Source organism: Canis lupus, chromosome 14 (genome assembly GCF_048164855.1).
Source record: "Canis lupus baileyi chromosome 14, mCanLup2.hap1, whole genome shotgun sequence".
Taxonomy (NCBI): domain Eukaryota; kingdom Metazoa; phylum Chordata; class Mammalia; order Carnivora; family Canidae; genus Canis; species Canis lupus.
Window position 1 is genome coordinate 40,734,286 of NC_132851.1, and position 21,470 is coordinate 40,755,755.

General features: G+C 53.9%; 1 protein-coding gene and 1 long non-coding RNA gene across 24 annotated transcripts in view; one reads left to right on the forward strand and one right to left on the reverse strand.

Moving 5' to 3' along the window:
* Positions 1–21,470, forward strand: part of LIMCH1 (LIM and calponin homology domains 1) — a 298,658-nt gene that overhangs the window by 223,002 nt on the left and 54,186 nt on the right. For 11 of the 23 annotated variants that reach the window (XM_072775459.1, XM_072775467.1, XM_072775455.1 and 8 more), the window contains 3 exons: positions 16,127–16,162; positions 20,294–20,420; positions 21,213–21,370. In XM_072775459.1, the coding sequence (XP_072631560.1) occupies positions 16,127–16,162; positions 20,294–20,420; positions 21,213–21,370 (321 nt within the window). Of the gene's footprint in view, positions 1–7,163; positions 7,467–16,126; positions 16,163–20,293; positions 20,421–21,212; positions 21,371–21,470 lie in introns of all 23 variants that reach the window. The other 12 variants (XM_072775449.1, XM_072775450.1, XM_072775454.1 and 9 more) reach the window with 2 other exon arrangements.
* On the reverse strand, positions 10,564–14,862 carry LOC140604311 (uncharacterized). Its single transcript, XR_012007266.1, has 3 exons — positions 14,688–14,862; positions 12,166–12,427; positions 10,564–12,094 (listed from the first exon to the last, which is right to left on the reverse strand). It is a non-coding gene; the product is annotated as an uncharacterized lncRNA (long non-coding RNA).

Sequence of the window (21,470 nt, forward strand, 5' to 3'; positions counted from 1 at the left end):
GGCTGGTCCCCGCCGACCCACCCCCTCTTCGTCCCGCAGGAGTGGTAAGGAGGCGCCTGTCGGCCTGCCCTCCCGAGGCATGCTGATTCCAAAACAAAAGAGGGCGCGATGCCTTCCTTGGTTGTACCAATGGCACCAGCCTGACTCCGCGGGACGGGGCGAGGGGAGCCGTGGGCAGCCCCAGCTCCACAGTCGGGGGCAGCGCTTGGAGAAGCTACTTCATTTCCCCCCTATAACAGCCGCAGAGATCCCAACAAACCGTCACGACACCAAACCTTGACACGTTAAAATCCCTAACACACAGTTTGACGGTTGAATTTCCATTTAACTGGAAGCGGTGGGTGACATACCCATTTTCAGGAAGGGTAAACTGAGGGCTGGTGACAGTCGGCGACTCGCCGGCCCGAGCGCTGGTGACCGCCCGCCTGGAGGCCAGATCCTAATGTTCCAACCACAGAACCGCATCTGTGGTTGAACAGAACATTTGCCATTTTTCCGTACGACTCCAAATGTGGTTAGTGCTGCACGGTCTGGTTCTTAAACTGGAAGTTCCAGCCCTGAACCTATATGGACTTAATCGTGGAGCACCTTTGTATTGATTTGAGAGGAGAAAATACCACCCCGTGTGTGATATCTCACTTAAGTGTGTCCTAAACACACACTTGCTTCTAGAAGACTCTACCATAAAAGTGCATTACAAGCAGCTCTCTGGATTTCTGAAATAAGAGTGATGTTGTAGAATCATAAAAAAAAAAAAAAATCAAATCCAGATATTCTATAAATTTTGGTGGAAAGACCTCATTGGAGACATATTTTTTCAACACCATTTTACATTACTTGCTGAGAATACAAAGATGAGTAATGTCCCCTAACCAGGTATTGGCTTTCAGGCCCAGGGGGAGTAGTAGGTAACACAGGTAAGACTGTGAAGTCACCAAGAATATCCTTGACACACATACCTTCATTTTTATGACATCTGGGAAGTCTTTAAGGCAAAATTTCCCGAAGACACCGTGATATTTTTCCCCCCGTTTTATTATCACTTTCAAAAATTACTACTCTGCTTGGCTAAAATCTTTAAAAAATGGATTCTTCTATAATTACCAGTCTGGTTGAGGGTAATTTGCATTGGCTGTTCGAGTTTCTTCTTCCATAATCCTTGGCCACTTTCTCCCCATTTAAAAAAATATTCATTTTATTAGAACACTGAGCATGAGATCTCCCTTCTGAACAAATCCTTATTTTTCTTTTTTCTGAACAAATCTTTAATTGTCCGATACAGCGTCGTTGACTGTAGGTAGTGTCGCGTGTTGAGCTCTAGAATTCGTTCGTCCTTCCTAAGGGGCGCTTTATGCCCATTGATCAGCAACTCCCCGTTTTGGTGGTGAAATAAGTATTTGACTAAAGTATTTGACTAAGTATTTGACTCCTAGATCTGACATTTCAGAGGAATCGTGCAGCATTTTTCCTTCTGTGACTGGCCTGTTTCAGCCTGATAGCCTCAAGGTTCATCCATAGTGTCACATAGTGGAGAACTTTCTTCTATTTAAAAACTGAGCGATACTCCACTAAACGTAAATATCACATTTTCTTCCATTCATCCATCAGTGGACACTTACGTCATTGCCACAATCTGGGCCACTGGGACTAGTATGGCAGTGAACACGGGAGCCCTAGCAGCTCTTACAGGTCCTGATTTCGATTCTTTGGGATGAATAACCAGAAGTGGGATTGCCAGGTCAGGTGGTAGCTCCATTTTTAGTTTTTCAAGGACTCTCTCTGTCGTCTTTAGAGTATCCAAAAGGGCAATAAGAGATGAGTGCGGAGCTTCACAAAGCTAAGTCAGCACACCCAGGAGCCATGGTGATGGAGAAAAAAGAAGAGATTTGACAAGGCTGGGAATTCCCTGGGTGACCTGTGTCAGTGACCGTGAGGTTTATTTCGTGATGACGTATTGAAATCTTTTATGGTGGCTCCCATTCTGTGCATGAACCCAGAATCTTGGTTTGTTTACATATGTAACTCTGACGGATGAATATTACTTATGTGGTCGTCCTTGGTGCCGTCCACGTTTCCCGTTACCTGGCTCAGTTGTTCACATATTCCATCCAAGTTAGCGGCATGAGGCCGAGATCCCCAGGTCTGTAAATATCATCGCACCTGAGATCTTCCGACTCGGCATTTAAAACTGGGTTCAGGAAAACGATGCATATTCCCAGAGAATGTCCCCAACAGCGGTGTGACGCAGCTGCTCCAAACGCCCGGAATTCTTCTGTCGGCAGATTGTTCAGCCACGAGCTCTCCCGTAAAGGTCGTACACATACCGCGTCCCTGGCCTGCCTGCGTCCCTGTCACTCACATTCCGCAGGCTTCACTGGAATTGAGAGTCACACTAAGTTTATCCACATTTGGAATCTTGCTTTTAATGTGGCAGAAAGTAGCTTAACGGGAATGAAACACATAAAGATGAAAAGGCGTCTTGGGATCTGGAAAATCAGAATAGGAAATATGTAACACATTGAACCTCCACTTCCCATCCTTGCCATCCGGATGGCTTCTGGCTGCCATATCCCTGAACCCAGCAAGAGGCCCCACATCTGCTCCATGGTCCATTTCGTAGCTGGGAAAGTCTGTGTCTGTAGATATGGGTCATGACATAAAGTCCCGGGCAAGGGATGGAGGTGCACAAACACCAAGGCTTTATTTCTGTACTATTGTCCTGCGTTTTCCCCCAGTATTCTCAGACACCTCCTGTAGCCTTTCTAATATGGCATGAAAAGGAGCAAGAGTGCGCTGTATTCTGTTTTCATAGGAGATTAGAAGCCCAGAAGCCCCGGGCTTCCTGCCTAACCATCTATTAGGAGGTATCTTAGCATCGAGGGAGAGAAAGTAGGACTTCGTAATGAAGGTGTGGAGTTTAGTGTGTTTTAGAGTCACCACCGAAATAAGAAGTATACTAACTACTTTCTCTTCTATTTTAGTTTGTGATTAAGTCAGCTTAATTACCCCCAAACATGAGACTGTGCCACAAAAGCCAAGATTTCTGTTTTTAAGAGGATAAAATAGGAACCAACATTCACTTCCCCCGAATTAAAATGCCAGGGAGATTTGAGCTCCCTTACCTGCTGTTTCCTATTGGAGAACTGATGTGTCTTTTGGGGGTTTTTTTGTTTTGTTTTGTTTTGTTTTTAAAGCTGAATTATAGGTTTCACGTGATTGCACTTCTCTTCTAATTGTTTTCATATGTTCCAGCACTCAGTCATTTCTGCTGGTCTGTGGATCTTCTCAACCACACAGTAATTAATTACAGAGGGCAAAAAAAAAAAAAAATCTCTCCGAAGAACAATAGGCATTTTTGAGATCTTTAGAGGAAGAGTGGATGCAGCTAAGTGCCAGCCCCCTCTGCTCAGTGGAGCCTGTGGCAGTGGCTGTGGCTGAGCAGGTCCTGGGGGAGCGGGGCAGGCGCACAGGGAGCTTGCAGGGGCCTCTGGGACGCTGGACGAGAGTCCGGGGTGGACCAGGGTGAGCGCGGAGGTTTCTGGCGTTGCCCCCGACGTTCCCTGGGGGCCTCACGGGCCCTTCTGGAGAGCCCGGTCTCTTTCAATAGAACAAACCGGCTGCCAGTCTGAGCTGGTTGCTTGTGTGTCACCAAGTGGAAAGGGGAGAAAGCAAATGCCAGCTCCTCCTTAGTTCAATCACTCTCTCGGTCAGTCTGAAATCTCTAACGTGGAGGCAGGAGCGCTTTCTTCCCCTCACCTGCCTCGAGCCCACGGTCTATCCTGCAGAGGCAGCTTTTCCTGCTGCCGGTGAGACTGGACAGGGTTGCCAGGCTGGGGACAGGGCTAGGGTTCCTCGTGTCACGGGTGAAGCAGAGCCGCCCCTTCTTCCCAAAGTGACTCCTCTCCGAACGACTGGAAAAAATAAAGAGTCCAGGCTCCCCCGTGAACATGGAGCCAGATGCCCCGAGCCTGCCCCTGCAAGTCACTTCATTGCCCTAAATTCGGATAACTGGAGCTCGAAGCCTCAGGGTTCTCCTCCAGAAAGTAGACGCGATAACCGCCACCTCCCCTCCCCCGCCGCCCCATCTCCCAGAGTTTTCATGAATCTGAGATGCACAGGCTGCTTGGGGTGCCGTGAGGATCAAAACCCGAGGAGGGACGGCTGAGGCTTTAGGCAGACCGGCCTTCTGCTCTTTCAAGGGAGAAAGAAAAGCCCGATACAAAGAGTCACTTAAAAGCTAGTCACGAGGCATCTACCGCTTATGCATCAGGGGTTCCCGCGTGGCCAGAGGTACCGCCCGGATTTTGTGTTTTTATTTTATTTTTCTCCTCTTTCTCTGAGTCTGCCTTCAAACCCTGAATTTACAGGATTCAAGCAAGTAGTAGCGGAAAATCAGTCATTGTGTCTGTTGTTTTTCAAGGGGGCAGGGAGTGGCTTTCGGCGGCCAACGACACAGGGAGCTTTCTTCACCGTCGTTTTGTGTTGTAAGTCCACACAGCTAAATTGAGGTCCCTTGAGGCACGTCCTGCCACACTGGGCGTTTAGCCTAAAAAGAAACACCCCAGGGAGCTGGCAGGCTGGCCTGGGCTCCTGTGATAGAGGGAACACCAGATTCCCCTGCTCAAGTTGGCCGCGCGGGTTGGCGGGGGCATTTGCATAAACACATACGTTTTGCTCTAAAGATTTCTGCCTGAGTTGGGGGGAGATCAGAACCGGTGATCCCCGGTCAAAGAATGAAAAGTGTGCTGCCTTTGAACCTTAAGAGGTTCCAGTTAGGGGCCCGCTCCCCCGCCCCCAAACGTAGAGTCTGATCAGCTGAGATGAGAAAATGAGCTTGAAAACACTTGAGCGTGCGGTGCCCCGCGAGCACTGTGAGGTGGGATCCCTTAGCTTCTGCTCCTTCATCCCAGCAGAACCCTGCGGTCCGTCATCAGCAACGCCAGTCACGGCTCTAATCCAAGCGCCACCCTCGGGGTCCCTTGAGTTAGTAACCAGAATCCTTCTCTTTCTCCTGTGTCCGTAGCGGGGATAATGCCCTATTTTTACATCATGTCCTGCTCTCAGCACTGCTCCCGGCCGGGTCTCGTGTTGCACGTGCAGTGCAGTGGCCACAACAGAGCCCCTGGAGCCAGGCTGCCTGGGTTTGGATTTTAATGTAAGCGCTGGTGCTTTGACCTTGGGCAGATTTCTTAAGCTAGAACCTACTTTCCCCTCTTGAAATGGCAACGCTGATAACACAGACATCGCAGGGTTAGGGGACTAATGCGTAGGCGGTCTTCTATCCCAGAGTGTGTGCTCAGTGGCTGTTGGCCGCTTCCTCTGTCATCAACGTTGTGCTTTTCAAGTAGTGCCTTTTTGAGGAGATTGAGTCAATGGCCCGTGATTTCCTTTGGCCATTCTTCGTGACCGTAGTCAACCCACGCCGGGCGGTACTTGCCAGGCGCACTGGCCAAGGAGGCGGGGAGGAGCAGGAGCGCCGTCCGGGGGTGGCCAGGCAGGACACGGAGACTCAGGCATACAGCTCCAGGGGCAGGGTCTCATATTTTAAGAAATTTATTCAGGAAGCAAAGCACTGCCGACCACTTGCAAACTCTGTGCTTTAAATTTTTATTGAGAACCATGTCAGTTGGGGCGCCCAGGTGGCTCAGTCGGCGAAGCGTCTACCTTTGGCTCAGGTCATCGTGGGGTCCTGGGATCGAGCTCCACATCCGGCTCCCTGCTCAACGGGGCGTCTGTTTCTCTCTCTGCCCCTCACCACGCTTGTGCTCTCTCTCTCTCACTTTTTCTCTCTCTCTTAAATAAATCAGTAAAATATTTAAAAGAAAAGGAAATGTCAGCAGTAAGGAAAAGGAATTTTCTGGGTCTGATGAGTGAAGATTTGATTTTCTAAAAGTCAGATGAAGCGAGGGCCTGCTGTAGCCATCAGATGCGTCCCCCTCGGGAGCCGTATGGAGCAAGAGCGCACGGGCCACCTGGTTGACCAGGTACACGGTCTCATTGCTCATTTTCCTCCCAGCTTGGCTAATTCCTCCTTCTTCATTTCTGAGATGAGTTGTCCTTTGAGGATGAAGGATTTACTCTTCATTCTCTCTTAAAAAGTGGAAACAAAGTAGGTAGGCTTTACAAGTCCAGATCTTTCCTTCACTTATCTTTATGAAATGAAAAGATAAATGACTTTAAAGATCTTCACATTTTCTTATTGCTAGAATAATAATTACTTAGAAGCAAGGCTGATCTTAGGAGTAGGGGGAAGGGAGTTTGTGTTCACACCAGATGGACACACTTGCCCCTATTCCGAACCCACATGCCTCCAACGAAGACAAAAACAAAACTCAGTGAAAAGTCCTGATAGTCCACCGTTAAACTACGTTCAGGAATTTAAGGTTTGAGGTCTTCAGTTATCTCTTTGAAAATGGAAATGGTGCCAAGCGATCGGTTTTTAGCCATTTTTGGCAAGATGGTTCACCACGATTTAGTTGACATTTAGCATACAACGAAAAAGAGCTGAGGGGTGGCCAGTCGTGGAAGATTGAAGACAGAGCCGCTCTTGGGAGGGTGCAGGGCAAGGGAGGCATTTACGCTTCGGGTCCATCCTGTGAATGGTCCTAAATGCTTCCAAATGTTTCATGTTAGCTTGGCTCTGCCGAAAGACCCTCCTCACACTTTGCAATCTGGCCCGTGGTCGAGGCTGGCTGTCACATGGCTGCAAGCATTAGCTTCTCCCCATGTCAGTTCCTTGGTGGCTCCAGTTGTTGCCCTGTCGCTCAAAACCACATTGAGTCCCCATTGGGTGCATTGCTAATGTGCTAACAAAAAAAAAACAACAACAACAACAACAAAAAAAAGCTTTCAGTTCTTCCCAATGAGATGGCTTTAGATAGTCCCTCTCAGAGCCATTTAGGACCTTGCATTGCTGATGCTGATGGGGCTCTGTCTGTTAAATGGATTTAGAGCATTGCTAATGCCTGGCTAAACTCAAGGTTTTAAGACTCACCCCGACTGTGCTACAACTCCGGCCTGAAAGAGTGAGCAGATGTCATCCAAACTAACGATACTGAGAAGACTTTTCACTAACAGCACCGTTGTGTGTCCGGAGATGGGGGCTTAAAAATAAACATTGGGTCTGATCACACGGGGAGTTGTATTTAACTCTGCTCTACCAGTCACAAGCCGTCCAGTAGCGGGGAGGAAGCCGTTCAGGACACCATCCTTCGCAAAGATAACCCTTCCCCGACCCACCCGCGAGGCAAAGATTCAGAGTCAGGAGACAACGTCGCGCGTCGACGGCCCGACCCTGAGAAAGATGATTTTGCTGTGAGGAGAGCGAGGATGAACCAGACCAAGCCAAGGGTGCCGTTGAATCAACTCCTCTACGGGCCGTACCAGAAGAGAGAGGCGGGAAAATCAGACGGCAGAGAAGAGCACTCGAAGGGAATTTCAGAAAAGAACAGGCTAGAAGATAAAAGGTGTGCACTGTGTGTGTGTGTGTGTGTGTGTGTGTGCAAGGGAGGGAGGGGGGAGCATCGCGAAGAGAGGGGTCTCGGGTCTTAGCCCCGCTTCCTTTCTTTCCTGCCCCAGTTACAGGTAGTTGGTCGTGGTGGTTTATCCAGATATCCAGTGCCCCCGTCCATTCAGAGGAAGCAGAAAACACTTGTTCCTTGGCTGTAGCCTCTTCTCTCTTATCGGCGCCTTTTAGATATTGCAAGGCGGGGAGAGTGAGGCTTGCTCTTTCTTCCCACGTACCAGCAAAATCGCTTTGGCGTTTAATGATGGATAGATAACCTCTCATTTAAAACAAAACAAAACAACAACAAAAAAAACAAATCCAGAGTGCCTGGGCTGCTCAGTCGGTTGAGCACCAGACTCTTGATCTCAGTTCAGGTCATGATCTCAGGGTCGTGAGTTCAAGGCCACACTGGGCTCCACGGTGGGCAGCAAGCCAGAAATGGAACAAAACAACCTTCTCAAAAATACAATACACCTCGATTTTCCTATTTGTCCTGTTACGGAAACTTTCTGAGTTGAGTTTCCTTCTCCCAGTGTTTTTCCCACCCTCTTAGTTTGACAAAGGAAAATGGTCACGGGATGGGTTTTGGCCAGCGATTTTTTTTTTTTAAATCCTAGGCGATGCATGGTTTTATTTAAGGCTAAATTTCATCATACAGAGTTGATCATTCTTGTATTTTTTTCCTTGTACCAAAATCCGCGATTTACATCGTCCCAATTTGCCAGCTCTTTGCCCATCATTTTAAGAGGTCTGTGGATTCTGTTGAATGAAGAGTATAAGCATCTTGACTGTGTTTTACACGATCTGGATGGTTCTTTGGGTGGGGTCGCTGAGCCCAGGGGAGTAGTCCGTCCGTGGTGGTGGTGGTGGTGGTGGTGGTTCTGGGAGGTGACAGGTACTAAATACCTGGAAGCTCCCCCGAAGCGGAGCAGGGATTAGCACACAGAAGCCAGCATGATGTCTTTCATGGGGCGCACTAGAGCTTCGGGAGCCTCTCACCCGTGCTGCTCCTGTCGGCATGCCTTGTAACCACGCATTTTGCAGGGGATCCGTTGGTGCATGTGAAACAGAGACTTCCGGACAACATGGACTAACATCGCGGCATGTTGATGAGGACCCGCAACTTGAGTCAGGAGAAGGAGGAGCTTTTGTGTCTCCTTTTTCCCCTTTCTCCTGCATGCAATTTTAATTCCTGCTGTTTCCAGCCTCGTTTGTGTGTTGTCACCTGACCCCAGGCTCTGGGCCTGGGATGGCCCGTGACCTCTCTGGAGAGCATCAGAGAATGGATGAAAGAAGAGAAGGCCCCGGTGGCTCTCGCCTCCACCCTTCCTTCCTCCCCTTTCCCAAACTAAAGGTAAAGAGAAAATTCTGTAGCCCTGCTGCGTGTCTAGGCTCTGCAAACGCAGCACATCATCCAGGTAACAAGAGAATGCCGCTTGGTATTCTGGCTTGGGTGATGGTGATGCCTCTTTTTTAAAAAAACCAAATCGCCCTATTATGTAGATTATTGAGATTTTCTCTCCTAGGAAGCATGCTTGGCTAGAATCTGGCTTTTAATGCTATGGATGTTTATGCACATGGACGCCACAGCTTTGGTGCAAACGGCACCTGGCAGCATGAAGCCGTCTAACGTCCACGTCTTAGCAGAACAGTTGAGAACATCATTTTAGAAAAAATTAAAAAATAAAAAAAAGACATCATTTTAGCATCAGCAAAGGGGACGAATTATTAACACAAGAACAAACGGGCAAGCACTGGGTGTTATTCTGCATGTTGGCAAATTGAACACCAATAAAAAATAAATTTATTATAAAAAAAAAAAGAAGAAAGAAACAAACGGGTGTTGGCTCTGTAGACCTAGGTAAAGGGGATACGGGTCTGTTTGGTTTTCAAGTCGACGTTCCCCGAACCTAGCCGGTGCCATCAGGAGGCAGAGACGGACCAGGAAGGTCGAGCCCTTCTGTCCTGGACCCGACCTACGTGTCCTCTCCAGCAGTCGCGAGAGTTTGTGGCTGAGAGATTTAGCATGTGAGCCGCGTGCCAGCCGGCTCCAAAGTAATCCTAGAATTTGGATCGTGCAGGGCTCGTTCCTGACATTTTACTGCTGCAGTAAAAGACATTCCGGGCGGGCTCGGGGATTCCATCAGGAGACCGAATTCATTATCGTAACTTGAATAGTGTGGGAATCGGGCTTCGTTACCACAACCCGAAATCTCATTACCATTCCTAATGGTCTTCCAGCCAAGCCCCGGCTTCCCTTCCTCAAAGCAGAGAGCGCCCTCGGGTGCAAAAACCCTGTCCCGTGACAGGCTCAGAAGGGTAGCTCAGGCGAAAGGCGGTTCCCTATTTTTTTTTTTTTTTTTTTTGAGAAAGGGAAAGGTGCTGCTATCCTGTCCTTGACCCCTGGAATTCCTCGCTTGACGCTCTGTCTGTCTGTCTGTCTGCCCCCCTCCCTCGAACCCGCTTTTGTCCCAAGGATGTGGGGGCCTGGATAAAACCGACGGACGCCAGGGCTGCTCGCACTCGGGACAGCCGCCTGCAGAAGGGGTGCAAGGACGGACCCGGTCTTCACCCAGCGGACACTCGGGGCTGGCCCGCCACCCGCATCACGGAAGCCAACTCAGACACGTGGAGAGGCTCAGGGTGTGTGGCCTTTGCCCCTGGTTCTCCCCAGGCCGTGGCATCTTTGCACGTCAGCGGAATCAAACGCCGACCCTGTACCTCTGTGTACTCGCAAGGCCAGAGGAAAACACACCTGTCAAGACACGGGGTCAAGACCCGGGGTATATCAGGCATGAGCTGAGTTAGGAGCCGCTGGATGGAAAGCGTCCTCCTTCCCTGAACCGACTGCCCGAGGGGCACTTGGCGGCTTGTTTAACCGGAGGAACTTACACTTGGATCATGTGGCTGCCCCGCCGCCTCCACGGCATCGTGTCCAAAGGCCGTGGCCACCCAAGGCCCTGCTCACCCGGCAAGACACGGACCGTTTCCTCGTTGGCTCGGTGGATGGAAAAGCAGTTCTGCGGGAGCCGTAGACACAGGTCTCATAGCTCGAATTCAAGGAAATAAAAATAAATAAAAGCTCCCGCTAATCTGCACTCGCCTGCGCCCCTGAGCCTCCACCAGGAACCGAGGCAGAAACCGGCCGCGGCGGTGATCCCGGCGACCACGTGCAGCCCGCGACACAGGTCCCTGCGCTTCAGGCTCGCAACAGAGCTCGCACTGCACCCGGGGAGGCGGCCCGGCTCCAGGCGCCCAGTCCCACCTCCGCGTCCTGCTGCTGGTTGCGCTCTGCGGCGGCTCCGCGTCAGCGGCACGAGGGTCGTGGCAGGCGTCGCCCGAGTCGCCGTTCGGGATCGCCTGCAATCTCGGAGAGCGACCCTTTCTCCCTCAGCTCCATCAAGCGCGATTTTATGGGTCTGAGACATTGAAGGAACTCGATGGAAGGTTCTGAGGATCCCCTCGTGTTTCCTCTAAGGACATGCTGATAAAAGTCAGGCTCACCTACCTCCTCCCTGTCTCCGCTCCCACGGAGGGAGGAAAAAAGTCGTGACCGACATCAGGAGCTCACACGTGGACGTTGACATGGACAAGGCGAGAGTGAAGGTCTCCCCCACACACACTTAAAAAAGTATAATAAGTCACTAATGGAAAAAGGGGCCTCGCTGGGGGTTCCTGAGAACCCAGAGTCCCCTGGGCTGAGCCGCCACCGAGCGGGTGGGGGCCTGGGTCATCCTGGGCCACCAGCTGGTGTTTCAGAGGCTGACAGGGACCCGGTGGGTGCCGAGGAGCAGAGGCGGTGGCCACTGGGAGCACTCACCTGCGCTGCTGCGGCTGTCGGGCCCTGGGACGCAGCTCGAGCAGTGTGTGCACCCCGGGGCCCTGATGGCAGTCCCCGTGGCCAGGGTGGCGCTCCCCGGGCCAAGCGGCCGGCCTTTGCATGCAGCCAAGGCCCATTCTCGGCGCCGTGAAGCCCAGAGGGGGCCCGTCCCCGCGAAGCGCCCGCTGCATGCCGGCATCCCCATCCAGGTGGTGGCTGGGACGGTGCGACCAATAACAGCTGGGGCGCGTGGCGGCCTTGACCGGCAGACCCGTGAGCTGCCCTAGTCTATGTCCCCTGGCCTCCAAGCACAAGGTTAGGGGACAGAAGAGCACTCAGAGGGGACGGCGGCGCCGCCTGGAGGGGCAGTGACCCGAGCAGCCAAGGGGACCGGCACGGCTCACGACACACGACAGGCCACCCGCGCGGGGCAACCCGACGTCTGGCACGCATGTCGCATCCAAGGCGAACCAGTTCCCTCCAGTTCCATTTGCAAGACACCGGGCTGCGCAGGAACCTGCCAAGGCCCCGATGACAGATAAGACGTCAGCAGCTTCTCCAGAGCCTTCGCCCCCGGGGGTCCTCGGGCACCTTGCGAACGACCATGGCGCCTCCATGTCGCTGCCTGCAGTTCTTGCCGATGTGGAATGATAAGAACCGGCCCCGCCTGCCCAGAATCTTTATTTCTTCCTTTCTTGGCGTATAAGCAGGTGTGGAAAGAAGGTGCAGTTGGGGTTTTCCCGCTAAGCACGCTTTTCTGGCTTGTCCTGTGGGCAGCGTGGAGGCGTGAGCTTAGGAGGAGCCCGGGGGGGGGGTGGGATCAGAGCTCCTCTCCCACCTGCTGCTTCCACTTTGACCCCAGGACGCTCTCGGCTCCGGGAGGACGTGGACCACTTGCCCGTCGACGCCTTCACTTCGTTTGAACGTCCGCGAACAGCTGGCAGCGCTGTCCGGAGGCCCGCTTGGGTCGGGCCGTGGCTCGATGTGCAGGGAGGAGTAGGGACAGGATCAAGGGCTCGTGGCTGAAGTCCTAGATGCCGAAGCCCCTCCGCTGTTTAGTAGGGGAGCAGCGTCTTTGTTGGGAGGGTTGCCCGACACATCTGAGCAGAATGAAGGGGTTTTTGCATAATTATGGGGTGTTTTGCATAATTACGGGGTGTTTTGCATAATTACAGGATCCACTGTGAAACAGGAAGTGATAGAGTTCCGCTTGTCCGAGGACCTGAAAGGACCGGGACAGAGGGTGGGATGGGAGCAGCGAAGACCTTAAGTGACACCCAAGGTTTAGAATCCACGTCCAGCCCTGTCTCTCGGCTCTGGCTCTGAGGTGGCCATTGCCTGAGCCACACGGGCCCCCAGCGGGGCCTCTGGAGCCGGCGTCCTCGGTGCCCAGCTTCACCCTCCAGAGCCCCGTAGGGCTTGCCCGGGGCCCGTGCCTCACACGGGCGAGCGGGTCTCCGCGGGTCCCGGCTGGTCTGGGCCGCTCAGGGACCGAGGGGCCACCGCACGCAGCTCCCAGGTGCCCAGACCCAGCAGGGCCCTGTGTCCCCGACCCCATAAAGCAAGTCAGCGCGGAGCGGAGGGAGGTGGCCGCCCGGGACCTACTCAGCACTCGCTGCGCTTGCCCCTGCTCAGGCCCCACACGGCCTTTGAGAGGCCGGGTCTTCGCCTGCACTCGGCGGGGAGGAAGTGGGGGCTGGTACCCCCCAGCTCGTGATGACCGCCTCCCACAGAAGACCCAGCGGGGGGGGCAGATGAGCACCCACCCCCCTGAGCAGGGGACCTAGGGGACCTGGAGGCTGCAGGGGCTGATGCATTCCCCGCCTCCGGCTTGGACAGGGTCCTCTTTACCCCATGGGGATGGATGGCTCCTGGGGCACCGAGCAGGTGAGTGCCTCGGGGACCCGCGTCTCCTTCCCGGAGTGCGTGCTGAGGGGTGATGGCTGGACTGCAGCGGGGCTGGGGCTCGGGGGCTGGGGCTGAGGGCAGGACGGCAGGGAGCATGGGCTCCCGTCCCGTGACGCCAGCTCCAGGGTGCTGGCGTGTAGGCTGCTGGGCAGCGATTCCCGGGTGCCTCCGGGGTGCACGGGTCAGGAGGTGCGCAGAGTGGGCCCTGACCTTCCTAAACGTCCCGGCCTCACCACTGGCCTCTACTCAGAGCCGTTCTTTCTCCTCCCTCCCTCCCTTCCTTCCTCCTTCCTGCCATCCTCCCTCCCTCCCTTCCATCCTCCCTTCCTCCCGTCCTCCCTTCCATCCTTCCTTCCTCCCTTCCTCTCTGCCATCCTTCCTTCTTTGGGATGCTCATACCTACTGTGCTTTGCCCGATCTTGTACCTACTGACCCATCCACTTTGCGCTCCTTAAAAAGTCCCTTTATCAGTGGTTCCCCGGCTTCCCATAGGACACCCGAGAGAAAGCCATCCGGAGCCCCAGCTCTAATCACCGCTCCCTAACCGCAAGGCCGTTCCGCTCACAGCGATGCCCTCTCGAAGCTCATGAGTGAGTCAGAGAGGAAGTCCCCTAAGTCAGTCCAGGCCTCCCAAAGGGGTGAATGGAGGGCATCCTCCAAGACCGCACTATTCTTTGGTCCCTAAGTGCCAGACACCAACTTCCCGAGGGCCTCGTCCACTCCGTCCTCAGGGAGCCCGGAGAGGCACCCCCACCCTCCTGGAGCTTGCGCTGCGGTGAGCCCGCGTCTGTCGGCAGAGACCTCCACGAATGCCGTTAAGGATTCTTGGGTACGGGCAGCCCGGGGGGCTCAGCGGTTTAGCGCTGCCTTCAGCCCAGGGTGTGCTCCTGGAGTCCCGGGATCGAGTCCCACCTCGGGCTCCCTGCATGGAGCCTGCTTCTCCCTCTGCCTGTGTCTCTGCCTCTCCCTCTCTCTCTCTGTGTGTATTCTCATGAATAAATAAATAAAATCTTAAAAAAAAAAAAAGGATTCTCGGGTAGAAGCAGTGGGGATTCGAATCCATCCTACGCGCAACGTGTAGCTCAGTCTCCTCAACAAAAACGTGCTAATGGAGCGGAACCCAGAGGAACGCGTACTGCATGGTTCTGTGCACACGGCACGACACGGTCGACACTAACCCCCGCGTGTGTGTGGCCTGTGCAGCTTCGCTGGGGAGTGTGTGTGGCGGGTGCACCTGCTGCGTACACTTTAAAGCTCCATAAAACACTCACAAAGATCCCCAGGTAGAGACGCAAAAACACGCGCTATTAGTTGGTCGTCTGTAGGTTAACCAGCATGACCTCCCTGCTCTCTTCCCTGGAGAATCTAGAAAACTGGATTTGAATACTCCCATTGCAACAGCCCATTAACCGGCAGACGTGGGAGTTGGGGGCTCACGCGCTGTCCCCTAACCTGGGGAGGTCGTCCACTCCTATGTCCTACGGTCCCGAGACAATCGAGGGTTTTCAGACTTTAGCCCCTCCTGGAACTGTCCCCCTGGAGAAACAGGAGGCGGGCCTTGCCGCTGGGAGAGAGAGACCCACAAACCCTCTGGTCGTTCCCCCCCCCCCACCCCGAGACCTTGGGTCTGGCCCTGTCCGGTTGCCTTCACTGTGAACGAGGACAATGACCAATCAGTGTTCTAGAACGATGGGAGCAGGTAAGACGGGGGCGGGGGGGTGGGTGTGCACTGAGCATTCGAGCATTCCCGGGTGTTTTCCCCGAAGATGCAGGAACATGTCTTTAGAAATCACTCTTTTCCCCATAAACTGTTACGAAACTGAACACGAGACTAGGTAATTTTTGCTGAAAACCCCAAAATTCAACTTGCTGGGAACTGAAAGCAGAGCTTTTTTTTTTCCCCCTTTACTCAAATAAGTCTTTGTCCACCATCAGAGTGAGAAATGAACAGCCTCTGAGGGCGGAGATAAGAACCTTCTTTTAAAATTTCCCTTGGCTCAGGAGCTCAGGAGACAGTCCTTTGTGGAAGCGGCTTTTTAAAAAACGTGCTTTAAAATATGTCTTTTCAGTGCCCTCATTTCTCTCTCTCTCTTTTTTTTTTTCCAATTTAACCTTTTTCTTGGCTTTATCAGATACCTTAAAATGTAAAGTGTCTGTACTACAGAAGGTACAGCTTCGTAGCTCTGAATAATCAGACTGTAAAAGATCGTAAAAAAAAAAAAGATTCCAAAACTTCGGTTTTTCAAGTTATGGAATATTATCCAAGTCTGGTTTTGATTAGGGCCCTGCCAGTTTTCTAGGAATTGTGGTTTTTGTCAAATGCATGCGGAAGGCACTGATTGGGGCTCTGGTTGGAGTTCTGGTTTGCTTTCAGAAAACTGCAGAAATGCTCCCTGATGGCACTTGTGCAAACGCATGAGTGCGGCAGGGCGGGGTTGGGAGCGTGCGCCCCACGCCGGGCCCCCCTGGAGCCCGCCGCCCGCCCGCCGCCGACGTAAGGGCATGAGCAATTTAACCGTTTGTGACCGACCGTAATTCAGGTTTGGCTTCTCTTCTCCTTCCTCCTCTGACACTGCCTCCTGCACACATCGTGGGCCGCACCTAAGCCGCCTTGTGTTTGGACTGAGCAGATTTTTTTTTTTTTTTTTTTTTTGTGGGCAGCACGGGGGCCTATTTTCACTTCTTCTCGGTGTTTTAATACACGTTTTGCATTCCTTAGAAATGTTGGGACTCCGCTCTCGGTCTCAGCAGCTAACGACGCTTCTCTTCCAGTGTGATGGGCAGCGACGACCTGGCCGCAGACACGTCGTGGGTGATGTCTGCTGCCGGCCCGGTTCTGGAGCTGACCGTCTGTCTCGCCCCCTCCTCTAATTTTGTATTTGGTCTTGTAGATACGGGCCGAGGACTCCTGTGTCTGATGACGCAGAGTAAGTTGCCTTGCATTTGTAGGAACCTGGTAATAATAACTGGCCCAAGCTGCATGCCCGCGGGACTCCCCACTAATGGAAATGCCGTGGAGGCAGCAGCGAAGCGAGCAGCTGGCCTGCCTCACGCGGCCCCGGCAGCGCTCGGAGCAGAGCGCAGGACGTAGGCTCCTGCGGGGACGCGGGCGCGAGGGTGCCCCAAGCATGACTCTGAGGCACAGCTGCTGCTTAAACCCTAACATTTGCTTTCCATGGGCGTGGCATGGCGGGGCTGCTTGTAGGGCCCGGCTGTTGGTGCCCCTTGTGAACCACAGAATCGTTCTGCATTTTGCACTTAATTCTTGATATGTGAGGACTTGGCCTTAACAATGAAGCAAGTCATTCTCACGGCCTTGGGTTTGTTTTTTTTTTTTTTTTTTTTTTGAGCTAAGAAAATAAATCCTAAACTACTAATGATGGCTTCAGAAGCCCAAGTTCCTCCCAGGTTGGAGTAACGTAAACTGTGGGATGCTCAAGACCAGACCCTTGGGGTTGCGTTCGAATTCTGTGGCATAGCAAGGGGTCAGGATGTCCAACACGATGTGGGCTTTCCGCTCCCGGCTCCTTAGCTTCTGCTGCTCTCGGAGGGTCATTCCCTGCCTCTGCCTCACATCTCAGTGTGAGAAGCCAGCCCTCCCCACCCGTGACCGCAGTGACTCCGTCTCAGAAACGGGTTGCCCATCTGCAGAGCATCCCGAAACAGAAATCCTCTAAGGCAAAAGTCCCCTTTGCAGATTCCTAGTTTTCGCAGATCTGGGTAAATTTTTGTATTTTAAGAAACTTAATTCATATCTAATTCCCAGGGAGTGGCGCACCGGCCACCCCATGGGAAGCACTGTGTGTGCTGGTGCGGCCCGGGCCGTCCGACCGGCAGCACTGGCCTGAGATGCAGACGGCACCAAGGGGTCAAGGTGTGAAGACTCAGAAATGCCTGCCGCCCACGGCAATGCGATTAGGCCCCCAGCTCGCTGTCCCGGGACCGCGTCCCCATTGGCGTTCAGGTGTCCGCTTGCTTCGTGCTCCTCGTGCTAAGGCGTCCGCCTCAGGTGCCAGGGCGTGTTCCCGTGTGTGGCCAGTGACTGCCTGGTGGCCTGGCTTGCAGGACGGTCACGTCACAGCCCTGAGGTCTCCCCGAGCTGGACGGGCTGTGTGATGCCGAGGCGTCTGCGGGGTTGAGCCCTGCTTCTCGCTTGCAGGGTCTGTGGTGGCAACAGAGCCCCCCTGGGAGGGACACGGGCAGAACAGGCCGGCCACCAAGACACTGGTGGGCTGGACTTGCTGTCCGCCAGTGCAGAGCCCGATGGAGGTGCAAATCCCGGGAGCTGGGGGTAGGAGGCCGCGGCCGAGTCTTGCTGCGCCTAAACGCGAGACCTCACCCACAGGAAACGTCTGTGGGTTTTGTTTTTCCTTAAGGCGGTGCCGGGGGGTCTCCCCGCTCTGCTCCAAATTCACAAAAAGCAGCCTCGCAGCCAAGAGGAAACGGAGCTTCCGTCCAGGGGTCTTACCTGGAGTGTCCAGGGGCCCGCGGGTGCCTCTCGGGAGCGGACACGTCTCCCCGAAACCGCGAGGGGTGCAGAGTGCAAGGTCGTGTCGGGAGATTGTTTCTCAAGTAGAAGCGTTAGTGGCCCAGTTCATTCCCCACTCTCTCCAGCTTCGGAGACCTTTCGGGGGCCACGACTGGCCGGGCTCTCTACTCAGGAGTGGCATGTTCTCAGGACAGCCCCAGTCGAACAAAGATGTGCCCTTTAAGGAAAACGCAGGTCGGGGTGGGGGTGGGGGTGGGGGGCAGAGGTTTCCACCTCCTGGGCGTGCCCGTGCATCTAGTTTCGCCCCCTTGTCCTGCCCTTCAGGTGCACACCCCTCGAGCCTGTGCGCCCCCCCCCCCGCCCCGGGGACCCTGTCCCAGCAGCACGTGGCACAGGCTCAGAGCAGATGCTCCATGCAAGTCACATCAACATCCTGCAACCTGGGCTCCTCCACGGCCGCCACCTGCCCCCAGACACGTGCCCCTTCGCGCTGGAGGCTGAGTCCCACCTCTGATTTTCCCTGATGGTGACTCGGCCCATGTTCTAGCTAGTATTATCAATTCTCCACTTGCTTAGTTCCTTTTTTTTTTTTTTTTTTTTTTGGCCAGTTTGCTGGTATTTCTTAACCCAGAACAAAACAGAAAAACCCCTATCAGGGAAAATAGTCCTTCCTGGTATCTGGGAGGGCAAACGAGATTTTCTCTTTTTATTCCGCCCACACTTGGGCTTCGGTTACAACTTCACGGTGGGGCGGAGACAGGAACCCAGGGCAGAAGAGTGCACTTCCCAGGGCCTTGCTCCTGTCCTCTTCCGAGTGACCAAACCAAATCCCAAATCTTGGACAAGACCATTTTTTCCCTGGGGTTCCAGAGGGAGACCCAGCTCCAGGAATGTGATGAATGTCAGTCTCCCTCCAGAAAGCCTACTTAAGTGAGTTTTCATGCACGATGTTGGAAAAAAAAAAACCAAAAACCAACAAGGTTAGACTTTTCTACCTACCTCCGCAAACTCCCCAAACCTTCTTAAACGACATTAATAAATAGTAAAAAATAAATGAAAAGCCGCAGCCCCTTGCCCCTTGGAGGGCTGCGCTTTATCCTTCTGGAAGGCTTGGCGGCCGTGGGCAGCACTACCTACGGAGCGTGCAGAGGCGGCTTCACGTGCTGGCTTGTCCCATCTGTGCCATAGAAGCCGCAGGTAAAAGTCCTTCCATGCAGTCTATGCAGTCAAGGTATCAGAATGCTCTTGGGGAAGACCGGTTACAAGCACAGTCTCCTGTGCTGGCTCTCTTAGGTCAGACTTAAATAATCCAACGTGTAGACAGAAGGGGGAGGCCCCCCAACGGATTGAACCTGGACGCACCGCCATGAAGGTGGGCGGCCACTGCCCTGAGCGTGGGTCTTCCCCTCCTAGAGAGCTGGGCGCTAAGGACCCACCGGCATCCAGCACTGCTGCTGCTGCTGCTGCTGCTCATCGTCTGGCCGTGGGAACGACTATTTTGCACGTCACCCTGATGTCTAGAATTAATCGTTGTCTAAGCGCATGGCTTTTCTTTTTTTTTTTTGCATTAAGCTGGCTTCGAAAATGGACTCCATCTTGCATTCTTGGAGTTTAACAGCGGACCTGCATTTTTTTGATTTTGGACCATGTGACCCACTTGGTCCCAGAACTCATTTCTTTGAGAGAAGAAGAAAAAAAAAAAAAAAAAAAAAAAAGAGGGAGGGAAGGAGGGAGGGAAGGAAGGAGGGGGAGGATTTTGCTTTGGTTTGTATTTCTGTTTTCATCTTGCTGCTTCAGCTTTTGCCGTAACAAAGGCCGCGTGAGCACCATGGAATAGTCCCTGTGGTCTTGCCCAACGTGTAATGCGCTCCTACAGAATATTATCAGTAATACGTGTAGCCTAAGGGTCTAAAAAATTGCTCGCCCTCCCAAAGAGTAAATTTAGAAGCCAAAGAAAGGTAAAATGCTCTTGAGACTATTAGGATACGCTGGTTTCTATGTTTTACTCCTGCGTCTTTACAATAAAACACCTTATATCGTTGATTGCAAGGCGCTATCAACTGCACTACCAGTGTAGACATTCTTACAGGAACCAGAAATAACCACATCAGATCTATGAGTCAGTCAAGCCTAGGGCTGGATGCAGCCGCAGCTCAGAAGACGCAGCTGGGCGCGTGAGCCTGGAGGCCGGGTGATGCCTGGAGGGTGCAGAGGTCGCCTGAGTTAGTGTGCAGAGCATGTAAGGCAGCTCTTGACGCACGAGCGCCCACCTGGGTGCAAGTTCTGTTTTGCAGAATGCCAGCCTCCTTGCCCACAGCCTCCCACCTGCACCTTCTGTCTTCACTCCGCTTTCTGACACATTTGCCAATGAGAAAAGCCCGGAGCTCCCCAGTACCTTCCCTGCTCTTCCAAACACATCCCGGCACCTGCACCCTCAGTTCCATGGGCCGTGTCACTGGCTGCGGCCGCCCTGCAGGCCGAGTGGCTGCGGGAGGGGGTGGGGGTCCCCCTGGGGCGGAGCGTGCCGAGCAGCAGGACCCGGCCCATGGCTGCCCCCCGTGCCCCCCAGGAGCTCCAGCCTGCTGGACATGCGGTGTGAGGAGGAGGCCGCGGTGCAGCCACACAGCAGGGCCCGCCAGGAGCAGCTGCAGCTCATAAATAGCCAGCTGCGCGAGGAGGACGACAAGTGGCAGGACGTGAGTACCGCGGGCTGCAGGCCGGGCTGCGCCTGCACGGGGGGTGGGGGTCCTGCGGGCTGAGTGGCCCTGTCGTAGCCAGAGTGCCGGGACCCAGGGCCAGGGCAGGGAGGGCCAGGACGGTGACCGAACCAGGCGTGGCCCTTCGCGGTCCTCACAGAGCCCCCGAGCAGCCCGTGGGGACCCTACCGTCCAAGAGCTAAAGCCTGTAACACCAATGGTAGGGCTGGCACCCCGTGGGCACCCCACCTTGTGACCCCGGGCAGGCTGGCAGGAGTCCACGTCACTGCCACCCTCACCTTAGACATCGGGGAATCGAGGCACAGATAGGCTGTTAAACGTGCCGAGATCCCAAAGCAGGGAGGGCCCACTCGGCTGCACCCCCACCCACCCGACCCCACAGGAACAATGACCTCTGCCTTCTGCGGGGTCTGTGCCCGATCCCAACCACTCCGTCGTCAGCGAGCGCAGCCGCAACGGCGGGCCATAGATGGGAAGAAATGAGGTTTCCCAGGGGCCCCGGGAGGCAGCACCCTAAACCCCGGCAGCTGGCTATGAGTGAGCTATGATGCTAGCTCATATTACCATGGTTACACAGACGCGCTGCCCTGGCCCGGGGAATGGGCTCCATCCAGATGTCTCCTGCCTTCGAGACGTCCCTGTTCCCACCAGACTTCCGCTGGGTTGAGTGGGGGCGGCTCGCCAAGCGCTGGGCCCACGAAGGGGGACCCAGGCTCGCCTGCGCATCTGTAGCAGCATCTCATGTCTCCCCGACCCCCCCCACGCCCCCAGGACCTGGCTCGTTGGAAGAGCCGTAGAAGAAGTGCTTCCCAGGACTTAATCAAGAAAGAGGAAGAGAGGAAGAAAATGGAGAAGTTACTGGCTGGAGAGGATGGGACGAGTGAACGAAGGAAAAGCATCAAAACCTACAGAGAAATCGTTCAAGAAAAGTGAGTCATTTCTGTTGTTTTAAACGTGCAGTAGTATCGAGATGTGCTTCGTTCTAAGACGGTGGTTATCGCGAAGGCTTGGACACCCACGTGGCCCGGG